Source organism: Priapulus caudatus, unplaced genomic scaffold (assembly GCF_000485595.1).
Source record: "Priapulus caudatus unplaced genomic scaffold, Priapulus_caudatus-5.0.1 Scaffold409, whole genome shotgun sequence".
In the NCBI taxonomy this organism is placed as follows: domain Eukaryota; kingdom Metazoa; phylum Priapulida; class Priapulimorpha; order Priapulimorphida; family Priapulidae; genus Priapulus; species Priapulus caudatus.
In genome coordinates this window covers 210382-223197 of record NW_014577470.1, presented here as the reverse complement: position 1 = coordinate 223197, position 12816 = coordinate 210382, and the positions used below count along the sequence as shown (strand labels likewise).

Genomic DNA, 12816 nt, shown 5'->3' with positions numbered 1-12816 from the left:
TTGCAGAGCTGCCAACGAGAACGCTCTGAAGGGGGTGCAGCTTATAGAAGCTGAATTCTCACCGCATCTTCTCCAATAGACCTAGTTGTAAATTCACGCCAACCCTAACCCACCCGCACTCATCACTAACGTCTCCTTCTCCCTCTCTCCCTCCTTCTGCAGAGCTGCAAACGAGAAGGCACTGAAGGGGGTGCAGCTTGGAGAAGCTGAATTCTCACCGCATCTTCTCCAATAGAACCAGTTGTAAATTCACGTCAAACCTAACCCACCCGCACTCATCACTAACGTCTCCTTCTCCCTCTCTCTCTCCCTCTGCAGAGCTGCCAACGAGAACGCTCTGAAGGGGGTGCAGCTTGGAGAAGCTGAATTCTCACCGCATCTTTTCCAATAGAACCAGTTGTAAATTCACGTCAAACCTAACCCACCCGCAATCATCACTAACGTCTCCTTCTCCCTCTCTCCCTCGCCTTGCAGGGCTGCCAACGAGAAGGCTCTGAAGGGGGTACAGCTTGGAGAAGCTGAATTCTCACCGCATCTTCTCCAATAGAACCAGTTGTAAATTCGCCTCAAACCTAACCCACCCGCAATCGTCACTAACGTCTCCTTCCCCTCTCTCCCTTGCCTTGCAGAGCTGCCAACGAGAACGCTCTGAAGGGGGTGCAGCTTGGAGAAGCTGAACTAGCACCGCGTATTCTCCAATAGAACCAGTTGTAAATTCGCCTCAAACCTAACCCACCCGCAATCGTCACTAACGTCTCCTTCTCCCTCTCGCTCTCCCTCGCCTTGCAGAGCTGCCAACGAGAACGCTCTGAAGGGGGTGCAGCTTGGAGAAGCTGAACTAGCACCGCGTATTCTCCAATAGAACCAGTTGTAAATTCACGTCAAACCTAACCCACCCGCAATCGTCACTAACGTCTCCTTCTCCCTCTCTCCCTCCCTCTGCAGGGCTGCCAACGAGAAGGCACTGAAGGAGTGCAGCATGCGCATCAAGGAGCTGAACACGCACCGCGTCTCGCTGGAGGAGGAGATCAGCAAACAGAAGCGCATCGTCACCACGCTCGAGGAGAACAAGGAGTCGCTGAAGATGAAGAACGCCGAGCTCAACCTCGTCATCAAGGACGGTGCGTCCGCGCGGGGGGAGGGGCGGGGGAGGGTCGGGGCGGGACGGGGCGGGGCGGGGGGGGGGGGGGGGGAGGCGGAAAGAGGGCAGGGGCGGGGGTGGGAATGGCAAGTGAAAGAGTGGGGCATAGGGCGCGGGCTGGGCGGGATGGGGGGACAGGGTTGAGGGCGATTTGTCAGTGGTGGCGTATCATGTCAAACATGGTTGGGAGTGCTCGTGCTATCTTGGCTGCAATTAAAGTGAATACGTCATCACCATAAATAGTAAAAGTAAAAAAAACATGTCCACATTTTCACAAAATGTAAGTAATTCTGTTTACTTTTTAAGGCTAAATTGCTGCATTATACTTCCTATTTTACTATATTGTTCGATGTAAACATACACGCGTGACTCATACATAGCCCATAGCAAACAATTAATGTCAGGATCATAATATCAAATCGTCCAGGTTTTCTGGATTTTTAACTAGTTCAGAAACAATCTTATCATTTAGTCCCGTTAGTACTTACTTTTAATGTAAAAAAATGGCAACAAAACTTTGACAAATATTATATACACCATAGAAAATTGTGACGTAGACAATTTAAACCTGTGCTAGTGAACACCTCTATTGAAAGGAGATCTGTTTGTGAAGGACACTCTTGGCGTTTCCCTTAAATTGGTGGTTCTTTTGTTGATACAAATCAACTGTAGTTTTGGTAACATCCCATGGCATTACGCTAGCTAGCCTTGTAAAGAAAAACTACTAGAAAAAATCTTTGCAAAAAATCTTCTAGAACCCGATTAAAAACCTGATTTCTGTTCACCCCCTCCCCCCCCCATTACGGCCCATTTTCGGCCCAAAGCTCACTCCATTCTCTTCTTTTTTAGAATAATTTCATATAGATCGAAATTGGAATAATGACAATTGCACAAAATGACAGAACGAATCGTGATTGTTCAATCGAAATGACGTCATTTCCCTTTCTCCCTTCTCTCGTGTTGCGCAGAGAGGGAAGAGGTCGAGAAGATGCACAAGGACAACAGCGAGCTGAAGAAGCAGTGGACCGAGGAGCTGCACGAGAAGGAAGCCGTCAACCGCTCGAACGAGGAGCTGAGGAACCACATCAAGAAGAGCGAGCAGGACAAGGGCGACCTGAGAAGGAAGCTCGACGACGCCAAGCAGAATCTCGCCTGTGAGTTCTCTCACGGTCGCGCGCGCGTGTGCGGAGAGAGAGGAGCCGGACTGACGTCAGTTAACGGTGTTAGAGGGACTGCCTCGCCATGTTTTTATTACGAGGAATACGATTATATCATACTAATATTCTATTGTATATATATATAATATATATAGCCATATATGAAACTTTTGCAAGCTTCATCATTGAGTTTTGCCAGTTTGCAGTAATTTGCACTCCCGTGATTTCATTTGGGGAACGGTGCACATGAGAAAAAAAATTCCTTGTGACGGTCGTCTGTTCGGTTGTTTGTTTGTTTGTTTGTTTGTTTGTGTGTAACGTCTCACGTGTCGTCGTTGACAGCCACCGACGAGAAGAAGTCGTTGCAGGAGAAGGACGTGGGCGCGTTGAAGGAGAGTCTGAGGGACGTGGAGCGATCGCGTGTGGAGCTGAAGCGAGAGCTCGCAGAGACACGCAGACAGGTACGCGCCGCCGAAGCCGCGATACGACACGCACTGCCATCTGTTGGACTTGTTTTTAAATATAGATGTCCTGCGAGTTTTTGCATGTGATCGTGTTATATTAGCTTATGCAGCGTACGTATGTGTGTGTGTAATCGTGGAATATAGATTTCTTAGTAATGTGTTAATTGTGTGGCTATCTATACTATGCTCAGTGAAATGCTTTAAATATATATATAAGCATATAGCATAAAGCAAGGGGTCCCCTATAATGCTTGCCTATTTCAGTTGCGAGGCATGTGGCGCCATCTAGCAGTTATTACAAAAACCATGGCCCACTGGCCTCTTCCAATACGTAAAGTACTTTCTTTGCACGTGCACTCACCCGTGTGTAAACGCAGAATATTCTACGAGCAACTTCTTTCTTCGCCACACCGTAAGCATGACGTAGTAAGTTGGCCAACCGTGAACACTGACCGCTCTGCATCGCCTATAGGCGTGACCTCACCAGGTTAATTAGGCCTCATCCAATACACAAAGAAGTCGTGCTCGAGCGTTGTAGGCGTTAAATATTTATCTGCGCGAAGTGTCCGCTGACGTGGGTCACCTCCCCCTCCCCCTCCCTGCACTCACGCTCCCTTGTTCGCATGTTTCTCGCCGCGCGGGCGATGTCTCTCTCTCGCACACGCCTGATGTGCGAATGAACCAGAAGACGTGGGAAACCACCACCTCACGTGTTTAGTCGAGGGCAGCAGAGCCTGCGATCCTCTAAGCGCGGCAGCGGCGCAGCATGGAGAGTCGCGTGGTGGCGGCGGCGGCTGCGGCGGCGGAGAGGCAGGGCGGCGATCTCTACGTCGTTGGCGGCGTCCAGAGCTTCGCGAAGATGCACGTTGCCGACGCTAACGACCCTCTCCTCGTTTCCTCCTCTCTTTCATCCTCCGTCGACGACGCTCCTCCTGCTACGTCTTCCCTCGAGCAGAAGAAGGAGGGCGAGGAGGAGAGGTTGAAGGTGAAGAAGGAGTCGGACGACTACCAGAATCGCGCGATGCGGTCGGAGGAGAGAGAGGAGGACCTCAAGAAGGACATCTTCTCGCTGAAGCAGAAGGTACGGCTTCCTCTTGTGAAGGTCTTCTCTGAAGGTCGCAGCGAGGTGACGAGTGCTGCTGTCTGTGGGGAAAAGAAAGGAAGAATTTAGCGCAGTTAAAGGGAATAGTTATTCGATTCTTTCCATATTTCCGTGATTTTATATGGGAATATCGATACCATCTTATTTTTTCTTGATGATATTGAGAGTTGATGCATAACTAATAAGCTCTTGATGATATACGTATATCGTAATTGCATTTGATAGCTATGGGATCTACATGTACACATAACCTTGTGTCTTGCTTTTATTAAGGCCATTTGTGGGAATTGAATTTTTGTTTTTGGGGGTCGATTCAAATTATTCACATCAATAATTCACATATTTGTTCGCAGTTTTGTTGAAAATGATAACCTGTCAATTTTGTGTGTGTGTATTACTGTTGTTGATGGTGACAGTGATGACAATGATATCCACAAAGATTCTAGTGATGATGACGAAGATGATGATGGTGACGATGACAGCAGCGGCAGTGATGCTGCTGTTGAATATGAAGATGATTATGATGATGATGATCGTGATGACAATAATGACGCTAACAACAACAACATTAGTTAAAAAGCTACCGAAAAACGACGAGCAAGATGAAGGCGAACGTATATTCCTGTCGACCCCTCGCGTCGCTCACTCCGCGCGCGCGCTCGTTTCAGCTGACGGAGGGCGATGCGCAGCGCGAGTCTCTTCGCAAGGAGCTCACGAACATGCAGCGCCGCCTCGGCGAGGTCGAGGACGAGTACCGGATGAAGCAGAAGGAGATGAACCTTGCTCTGGAGGACAGCCGCAGCTCGGAGACGAAGATAGACAGCACGAGGCACAACCTCGAGCTGCAGATGGACGGCTACAACTCGGAGATCGCCGAGCTGAAGATGAAGTTGAGCGCGAGCGAGGGCCGCGTCATCGCGCTCGAGCAGCATCTCACGCGCGTAAGTCGCGCGCAGCTATAGCCCGCTATAGCATGCTTTCTCATTGTCACCTTATTCGTAGCTTCTCTGCATCCACAATGTCCTTACATCTGTAGCTTGCCTGCTTTCTCATTGTCACCTCATTCGTAGCTTCCCTGCATCCACAATGTCCTTACATCTATAGCTTGCCTGCTTTTTGATTGTCCCTTCATTCGTAGCTTCCCTGCATCCAAATGACCTTACATCTATAGCTTGCCTGCTTTTTGATTGTCCCTTCATTCGTAGCTTCCCTGCATCCACAATGTCCCAGAATCCATAGTTTACCTGCTTCTAAAATTTTCATAACTTAGCTAAATCCACAGCTTGCCCTCTTCTACAATATACCTCCATCTATAGCTTGCCTGCTTTTTCAATGTCCCATCATTCGTAGCTTCCCTGCATCCAAAATGTCCCAGCATCCATAGTTTGCCTGCTTCCAAAATTTGCCCTATTCATAACTTAGCTATATCTATAGCTTGCCCCCTTCTACAATATCACTGCTTCTATAAAGTGCTGGCTTCCACAATGTTCCTCCATCCATAGCTTTCCTGCTTCTACAATGTCCCTGCATCCATCTATAGTTTCGTCTGGTATTATTAGACTTTCTTTCTAGAATGAGTACGTCCTAGAAATCTACAAGGTTTAGTAGTTGCATTGTTTATTCTTACTTTCAGTAACGAACACAATGTGGTCACTGCGTTAAATGTCAGATGAACATCTGGTTTATATAACCAGGCCAGCAATAGAATTACTCAGTCATTTTACTCAATATCACTCTTCCTTAGTAACGACGCGTTTAGACATGTGCTGCTGCCGCGTGAAATTCGTACGTAATATTCACATTTTCGCCACCAGATGGAGGGAGCGAAACGCGACGCAGAGCATAAGCTGAGCAACATCAACTCTGCGCTGCGCCGCACGATCGGTTTCCGTGGCGACAGCCCATACGGCCGCCGCGGCAGCCCCAGCCCGGCCCGCGCTAGACCGAAGTCGCCAGTGAAAGGTAGGAGAGAGATTTCCTTCCTGCTGGTTTGCTTTCTCTGGATGCGGATGGTTACAAACAAAGGCCGGTCGCCCGGGGTGTGGGTTCATGCACACAGATGTCTACTCCACAGTCACCCCTTCTCCAACTCTCTCTTGTGCTGGAACCTGACCTCTAGTATTACTAACTACTGTTTCTACCAGCTCAACACGTCTGTGTGGGACACTCCACACCCGTGTCAACTTCACACCAATCATAACCTCCCTTTTTTATCCTCTTGGTTATAAATTACAATGGATTCGCTGCGATTGAAATTTATTAACCGGTTGGGCTATACATCATTACCATAATGTTAAATTAGATCTGGGAACTTTTTAAGGTATTTTTTTAAATAAAATCGATATGTTTGCTCTTCTAATAAACTTGGATACGCTCACCAATCGTGTGCTGCGTGCATTTGAATAATGTTTATTTAATTAATTTATGCATTATTTAACGTTTAACGACCCTTTGAACCGCGTGATTGCATTCGCGCGTCTGTCCGCAGAGAATTGATCTCGATTGCCGTACAATCTCCCGCTGTTCCCCTTCCTTCCCCTCCCCCTCCTCCCATCCACTACCCTACAGCCGTACACCCTCCCACTGTTCCCCCTCCTCCCCCTCCTCCCCTCCACTACCCTACAGCCGTACACCCTCCCACTGTTCCCCTTCCTCCCTCCCTCCCTCACGTACCCTACAGCCTAACACCCTCCCCCACTGTTCCCTTCCTTCCCCATCCTCCGGCCTCCCCACACTACCCACAGCGTACACCTCCCACTGCTCCCCTTCCTCCCCTATTCTTCCCTTCCCCACCACTAACCTACAGCCCGTACACCCTCCCACTGGCTCCCCTCCTCCCCCTTCTCCTCTCCTCCCATCACGTACCCTACAGCCGTCACACCTCCCACTGTCCCCTTCTCGCCCCTCCTCTGCCTCCTCCCACTACCTACATGCCGTATACACCCTCCCACTGTTCCCCTTCCTCCCCCGTCCTCCCCTCCACTACGCCTAACCAGCTACACCTCCCACTGTTCCCCTTCCTCCCCTCCCTTCCCCTCCCCACCACTACCCTACAGCCGTACACCCTCCCGCTGTTCCTCTTCCTCCCCCTCCCCTCCCCACCACCACCCTACAGCCGTACATCCTCCCACTGTTCCCCTCCCTCCTCATCCTCCCCTCTCCACCCTACCCTACAGCCATACATCCTCCCACTGTTCCCCTCCCTCCTCCTCATCCTCCCCTCCCCACCCTACAGCCCGTGATTATAGCCCCTCGTCGGTCTAGTACACCCTCCCACAGTTACCCTTCCACGCCCTCCCACAGTTCCCCTTCCACACCTTCCCACAGTTCCCCTTCCACACCCTCCCACTGTTTTTCTTCCTCCCCATCCCCACCACTACTCTACAGCCGTATCCTCCCACTGTTCCCCTTCCACACCCTCCCACTGTTTCTCTTCCTCCCCCTCCCCACCACTACCCTACAGCCGTATCCTCCCACTGTTCCCCTCCCTCCTCCCAACCTCTATCTTACAGCCCATGATTACAACCCCCTCGCGGTCACCGTCTAGCACACTTGATCTTGCACCTCTTTGCCTCCCATTATGGGCAGACGTCTACTGGCTCCCACCTGCCTCTTCCCAGCATCCCGGGGGCTAGGCGACGGCCCAGTACCGCCGAGACAGCGGCCTTTGTTTTATCCTGATGGATCGACTGTTGACTGTGATGGATCGCATGTCTGTTACCGGTGCCGTACCGGTGATGATGATGATGATGATGATGATACTCTTGTTGTTGATGTTGTTAATCACTATAATGAGTAGATTGATGAGCATTTCGTTTGATCTGTCGCGTCGTTTTCTCTCGATCTCACTCTGTGTGTGTGTCTGTGTCTGTCTGTTGGCATGGCTGTTCGTTATAATGGTGTTGGTTTTGTTAATGCCTCTCGCGTAATGACAATCACGATGGCGATTAATATTCCAGTCGCGTTAGAAGCGTGTTGAAGTTATAAGCTGGGATTACACTACCGACTTTATGTTGGCGAATTGGCGAGTTGCACCAATTTCGCAATTCGGCAACTAGCGAAAATAAAACATCTTTCAACTATAGTTGCTATCGATGGGTTGGTTGCGCAACTTTTGCGTTTACACTTGTCGGTTGTATAGTTTGGAAGTTGGTCCAATTCGCCAATTCGCCAACATAAAGTCGGTAGTGTAAACGCAGCTATAGTTAGACTATGTAGTTTAGTGGTGCTGCGGTCGGTGGGCGAATGAGGCTGGTTGCTGCATGCAGGCATGTGATGGGTGATCAAGGGGCACTTCTAATTAGCAAAAACGCGCGTGTGCATGCGTGTGTATGTGGTGGTATATGTGTGGTTGCGGTGGAAAATCCTTACATTCCGACCGGTTGTGGGTCTTTGTGTTGTTGGTGGTTGTAGTTTTTTATATATATATTATTATTATTACCTTGCGTTGACTAGTACTCTTCTTAGCAAAACGAGTGTGCATGCGTATGTGTGGTATGTGGTTGTGGTGGTGGTTTTTTTCTTTTTTCCGGCTAGTCGTGGGTCTTTGTGTTGGTGGTGGTTGTAGTTTTTTCTAGTATCGTGTGTTGCCTGGTATTCTCTCGTTGTTCCGTAGCTCTTCCCCTCTCTCTGTCTTTCTATCCCTCTTCTCCCTCTCTCTCCCCTTTCTCTTCTCTCACACTCCCTCTTCCTCTTTCTCCCTCTTTCCCCCTCTCTCTCTCTCTTTCTCCCTCTCCCTCCTCTCCTTCTCCCTCGTTTCTTTCTCCGTCTATACATATTTTATCTGCGTGCTGTGCTACGCATTCCATCACCCGCCTATTCACATGGGTGCTTTCCTGAGTGATTGCTCCCCTCAAAGAGAAAAATAACGACCGGCAGAAAGAAACGCCCGATGCAAGCAACCGAACAATTTCTCCTCTCGCATTACCAAGAAGAAAAGCCGCGGATCAGAACCCTCGGCCTGCCGCATAAATAATTAGTTTGGTTGCGATGTTAACTTCGAGGTTTTTTTTCGACGAGAGTAAAAAAAAAAACCCGCATAGCAGCACTCTCCGCCCCCCTTCTTGTCGCTCGGGTACATGTCGCCACCTGGCGATTCGGTTGCGCACTTCCTGGCGAGAGGAAGGAGTTGGACGCGTTGCCATGGTGACGATCCGGTTGGTTACACTGATGGATGCTGGAGAGATTGGGCGAGTGAAGAGCGGTTAAACGTAGTACCAGCTGTCAATATCAGGAACGCGACGGCTCGACGAAAAGGCGACGTTTCGGGCTTAAAAATAAAAATTATTGGGTTAGTAATTAAAATTAATTTCGCGCAATAGCTCTCGATTGCCTGCGCCCCCACGCACTCTCTCTCTCTCTCTCTCTCTCTCTCTCTCTCTCTCTCTCTCTCGCCGCGCTTTTTCTACACGCACTCTGGCTATGGCTCTCTGGCTGCTACTGCTACTGCTACTGCTGCTGCTGCTGTGGCTACTACTGTTGTTGCTGCTGCTGCTGCTACTCCTGCTGCTGCTGCTGCTGCTGCTGCTGTTGTTGTTGTTGTTGTTGCTGCTGCTGCTGTTGCTGCTGTAGAAGGATGAATATTAGAGGAGCGAAAATTCATTACAAAAATTGACTTGCATTATTGATGCCGAGTAAAAATCACACGATAATGCAATATGATTTCGCCGCTCCCGCGCTCAATTATTCATCCAGCACGGCCCGAGAGCCGATACCGCTCTCTGATTGCAAATATTATTGGCATCGGCGATTGCCGGCGTGGCAGGGCGGAGCGCGTATAAATATATTAATATTTGAGCGATGTCAAAATCTCGGCCAATTAGCGCGAGTTCGATTAAGTTGATGGGATTCCTAACGGTCGCGTGCGGTGCGGTGCGCTGCGGTGCAAACACACGCACACACACTCAGGCACATACAAGCGCGGAGAAGGCGTGCGCAGATACGGCAGCGCCAGGGTTGAGAGAGAGAGAGAGAGAGAGAGAGAGAGAGAGAGCCGAGCGGTGCGATACCTCCACCATACGCAGCCCGCCCACCGCCATCCGTCCCTCCACCCCCTTGCCGGTGTGGGACACCCCACGTTCAGCTTCCCACGTGATCGAGGATGAGGATGAGGATGAGGATGCTGCGATAGGGATGCTGCAACGATGATGCGCGCGTGATTTATTTATCGGTGTTGTTGTTATTGTCACGTTGCCTACTCACGCACGTGGGAGATAGCGAGCGAGCGAGAAAGAGAGAGAGAGAGAGAGAGGTAGCGACGGTAGTGCCTGTGTGTGTGTGCGCGCGAGGAGAAACTGCAGGAAGCCGACGCGAGGTCACTGTGATTTGTGGCAGCAGCAGCATCAGCTGCGGAGAGAGAAGCTGTGTGAAGCACGTGACGGGCGTGGTCGCCGTGTGTGTCGGCAGCGTGCGCGCGTGAGAGAGACGGCACGCATGAAGATTTGTGTCGGCGTCGCGAGTGAGCAATGGACACGAGCGAGAGGTGTATGCGGTGTTAAACCTGCGCCAACGTAGGGAAGGTTGGTAGACAGGTGTGTGGTAAAGAAACAGTGTTCCCGTAGGCAAGATTGGAACACAGGTGTGTGGTGAAGAAACAGTGCCAGGTGTAAGGAAGGTTGGAAGACAGGTGTGTGGCGAAGAAACAGTGCCAGGTGTAAGGAAGGTTGGAAGACAGGTGTGTGGCGAAGAAACAGTGCCAGGTGTAAGGAAGGTTGGGAGACAGGTGTGTGGCAATGATACAGTGCTCATGCAGGTAAAGTTCGGAGACAGGTGTGTGAGGAGGAATCACTGCCCGTGCGACGACCAGAGTTAAGTGACAGGTGTGTGATAGATAACCAGTGCCAACGTAGCCAAGGTAGGGAGACAGGTGTGTGTGTGTAGTGTAGATTCTGTGCCTGCGTGAGAACCGAGAGTTAAGAGGAAAGTGCTTGGTAAGGAACCCGCGCAACCAGGGCTAGCAGGAAGGGATTGCGGTCAGGAATCAGTGTTCATCTGACGAAAGCGGTAAGGTAGGAGGCGTGTGGTAAAGAGCATCTGTGCGGACCAACAGAGACGAGCGAACGTGCGACGTAAGAATCAGCGTGTATACGTAACCAAAAGTTGAGAGGCAGGTTTGTAGTTAAAAGAATCTCTGCTGAACGTAACCTCCACTTAAGAAACAAGCGCGTCAGTCAGTGTGGGCGTGTTAAGACGTGCGTCAGCCGAGTGAATCTGTTTCCACACGTGAGCGACAGGGGGCGCTCTCTCCCGCAGCGAAGCGACACGGTGGTAACGTCACCCGCTCTCGATGTCACCGCGACTATGACCCCTCACCTCGTTGACCTTTGACCTCACCGCCTACACCGCGATGCCGCGTGAGCGCTGCTGTTCCGGTGGTGCGGCGCGTCCGCGCTGCTGCTGCCGACCGTGCTACTGCGACGCCGCCGACGCGCCCGACGACGCGGCGTGCTGCTGCGTGTGTCCGGCGCCGTGCCCGTGCGACACGGCGATGTACCGCTACGCGAAGACCGTACGCGATCTCTATCGCAAGTATCCCTACTCGAAGACGATACGAGAGCTGTACGACAAGTACGGCCTGCACGCCGAGTCGACGCCGTGCGACTACCGCTTCGACAACAAGTACCTGATGACAGAGGACGCGTCGCCGCGGCCGCGCTGGCGGCACGGATACAAGTCGTACGACGGAGGATCCCGTTCGCGAGATACGTCGCGCAGTCGGCTGTCGTGGGCCTGCGAATGCCAGTGCAAGTGTAATATTTACTCAGCGAGCGAGCCTCCTCCGGTCCCGCGCGCGTTTCTCCCCGCCGGTACTACCATCACCCGGCTTCCTTCTCCAGTATTCTTTCAAAGCTTCCTCTTTCCCTGGCTGTGATGCGCGGCCATTGTGGATCGACTGGTCCGTATATATATATATATATATGGATGTCCTTGCGTGTACAGCATTGTGGGGACGTGTGTCACTTGGGCGCCATATTGTTAGGGCCAAAATTCTCAACAGGGGATCGACTATGAAGAGGTTGGGTATACCAAACACATATATACATATATATATAGTCGTTTCTATATATATGACAATATATATAGATATATATAGTTATATAGTTATATAGTTATATTAACACACCTTAAAGCAATTCTTGGTCGGCGAATATGGCAGGCAAGTGACCTCGTCTGCCATCATTGCAGTGATGAGACAATGCGCGAAATAGTTACTATATGGATTTATATAGATCAGTTTTTCGGAGATCAGTCACCCCGTCCGCCAAGCGGTCCTAACTACTCTTTCGGCATCCCGAATACCTCCGCTGCCTTCTTGTTCGATGACCACTAGCGTAGAGTGCCTGGTTGTGGGATTTCTCGCTTGTGGCGTAGGCAGCTGGGCATCCATGTCTAGTTGGGCTGCTGGCGCTACATGGCGTGTCTCTTTGCATCCTCGTGCCGGGTTTTACCACGATCCCATACTACGCGTGATAGTTCAAATTCGAGGTGGTCGCGAACTTAATGTCACGATCGTAGATGTACGAAAGCGTGCAGCGTTTCGCCCCTGGCCATTTTAGCGGATCGTAACGATATAACATTCTATCCGTGTAAACACCTGCTATCGTTTGTAACGAAATCTGCTGCCGATGTCGGCTGCAAAATTCTAACAACCGAACAAAATTCGAAATTCGAAATTTCGAATAATGTTTTCAAAAATCCAGCTCCGCAGTGGCGCCACCTGCGCCGCACCGTCGCCAAAAAGCAGCGAGGGCGGGGCGAGAGAGAGAGAGAGAAAGAGAAAGAGAGAGAGAGAGAGAGAGAGAGAGAGAGAGAGAGAGAGAGAGAGGGGAGAGAGAAAGAGGGGAGAGAGAGACAGAGAGAGAGAGAGAGAGAGAAAGAGAGAGAAAGCGAGAGAGAGAGAGAGAGAGAGAGAGAGAGAGAGAGAGAGAGAGAGAGAGAGAGAGAGGGGAGAGA

General features: G+C 50.6%; 1 protein-coding gene across 1 annotated transcript in view; it reads left to right on the top strand.

The window, feature by feature from the left end:
- The window catches only part of LOC106810086 (putative ciliary rootlet coiled-coil protein 2), a 34459-nt gene extending 28099 nt beyond the window's left edge, over positions 1-6360 (top strand). Inside the window, exons 11-17 of the mRNA XM_014813360.1 lie at positions 946-1121; positions 2110-2295; positions 2641-2759; positions 3718-3843; positions 4533-4805; positions 5679-5826; positions 6353-6360. Of these exons, the coding sequence (XP_014668846.1) occupies positions 946-1121; positions 2110-2295; positions 2641-2759; positions 3718-3843; positions 4533-4805; positions 5679-5826; positions 6353-6360 (1036 nt within the window). The remainder of the gene's footprint in view (positions 1-945; positions 1122-2109; positions 2296-2640; positions 2760-3717; positions 3844-4532; positions 4806-5678; positions 5827-6352) is intronic.
- Positions 6361-12816: the final 6456 nt, after the last annotated feature.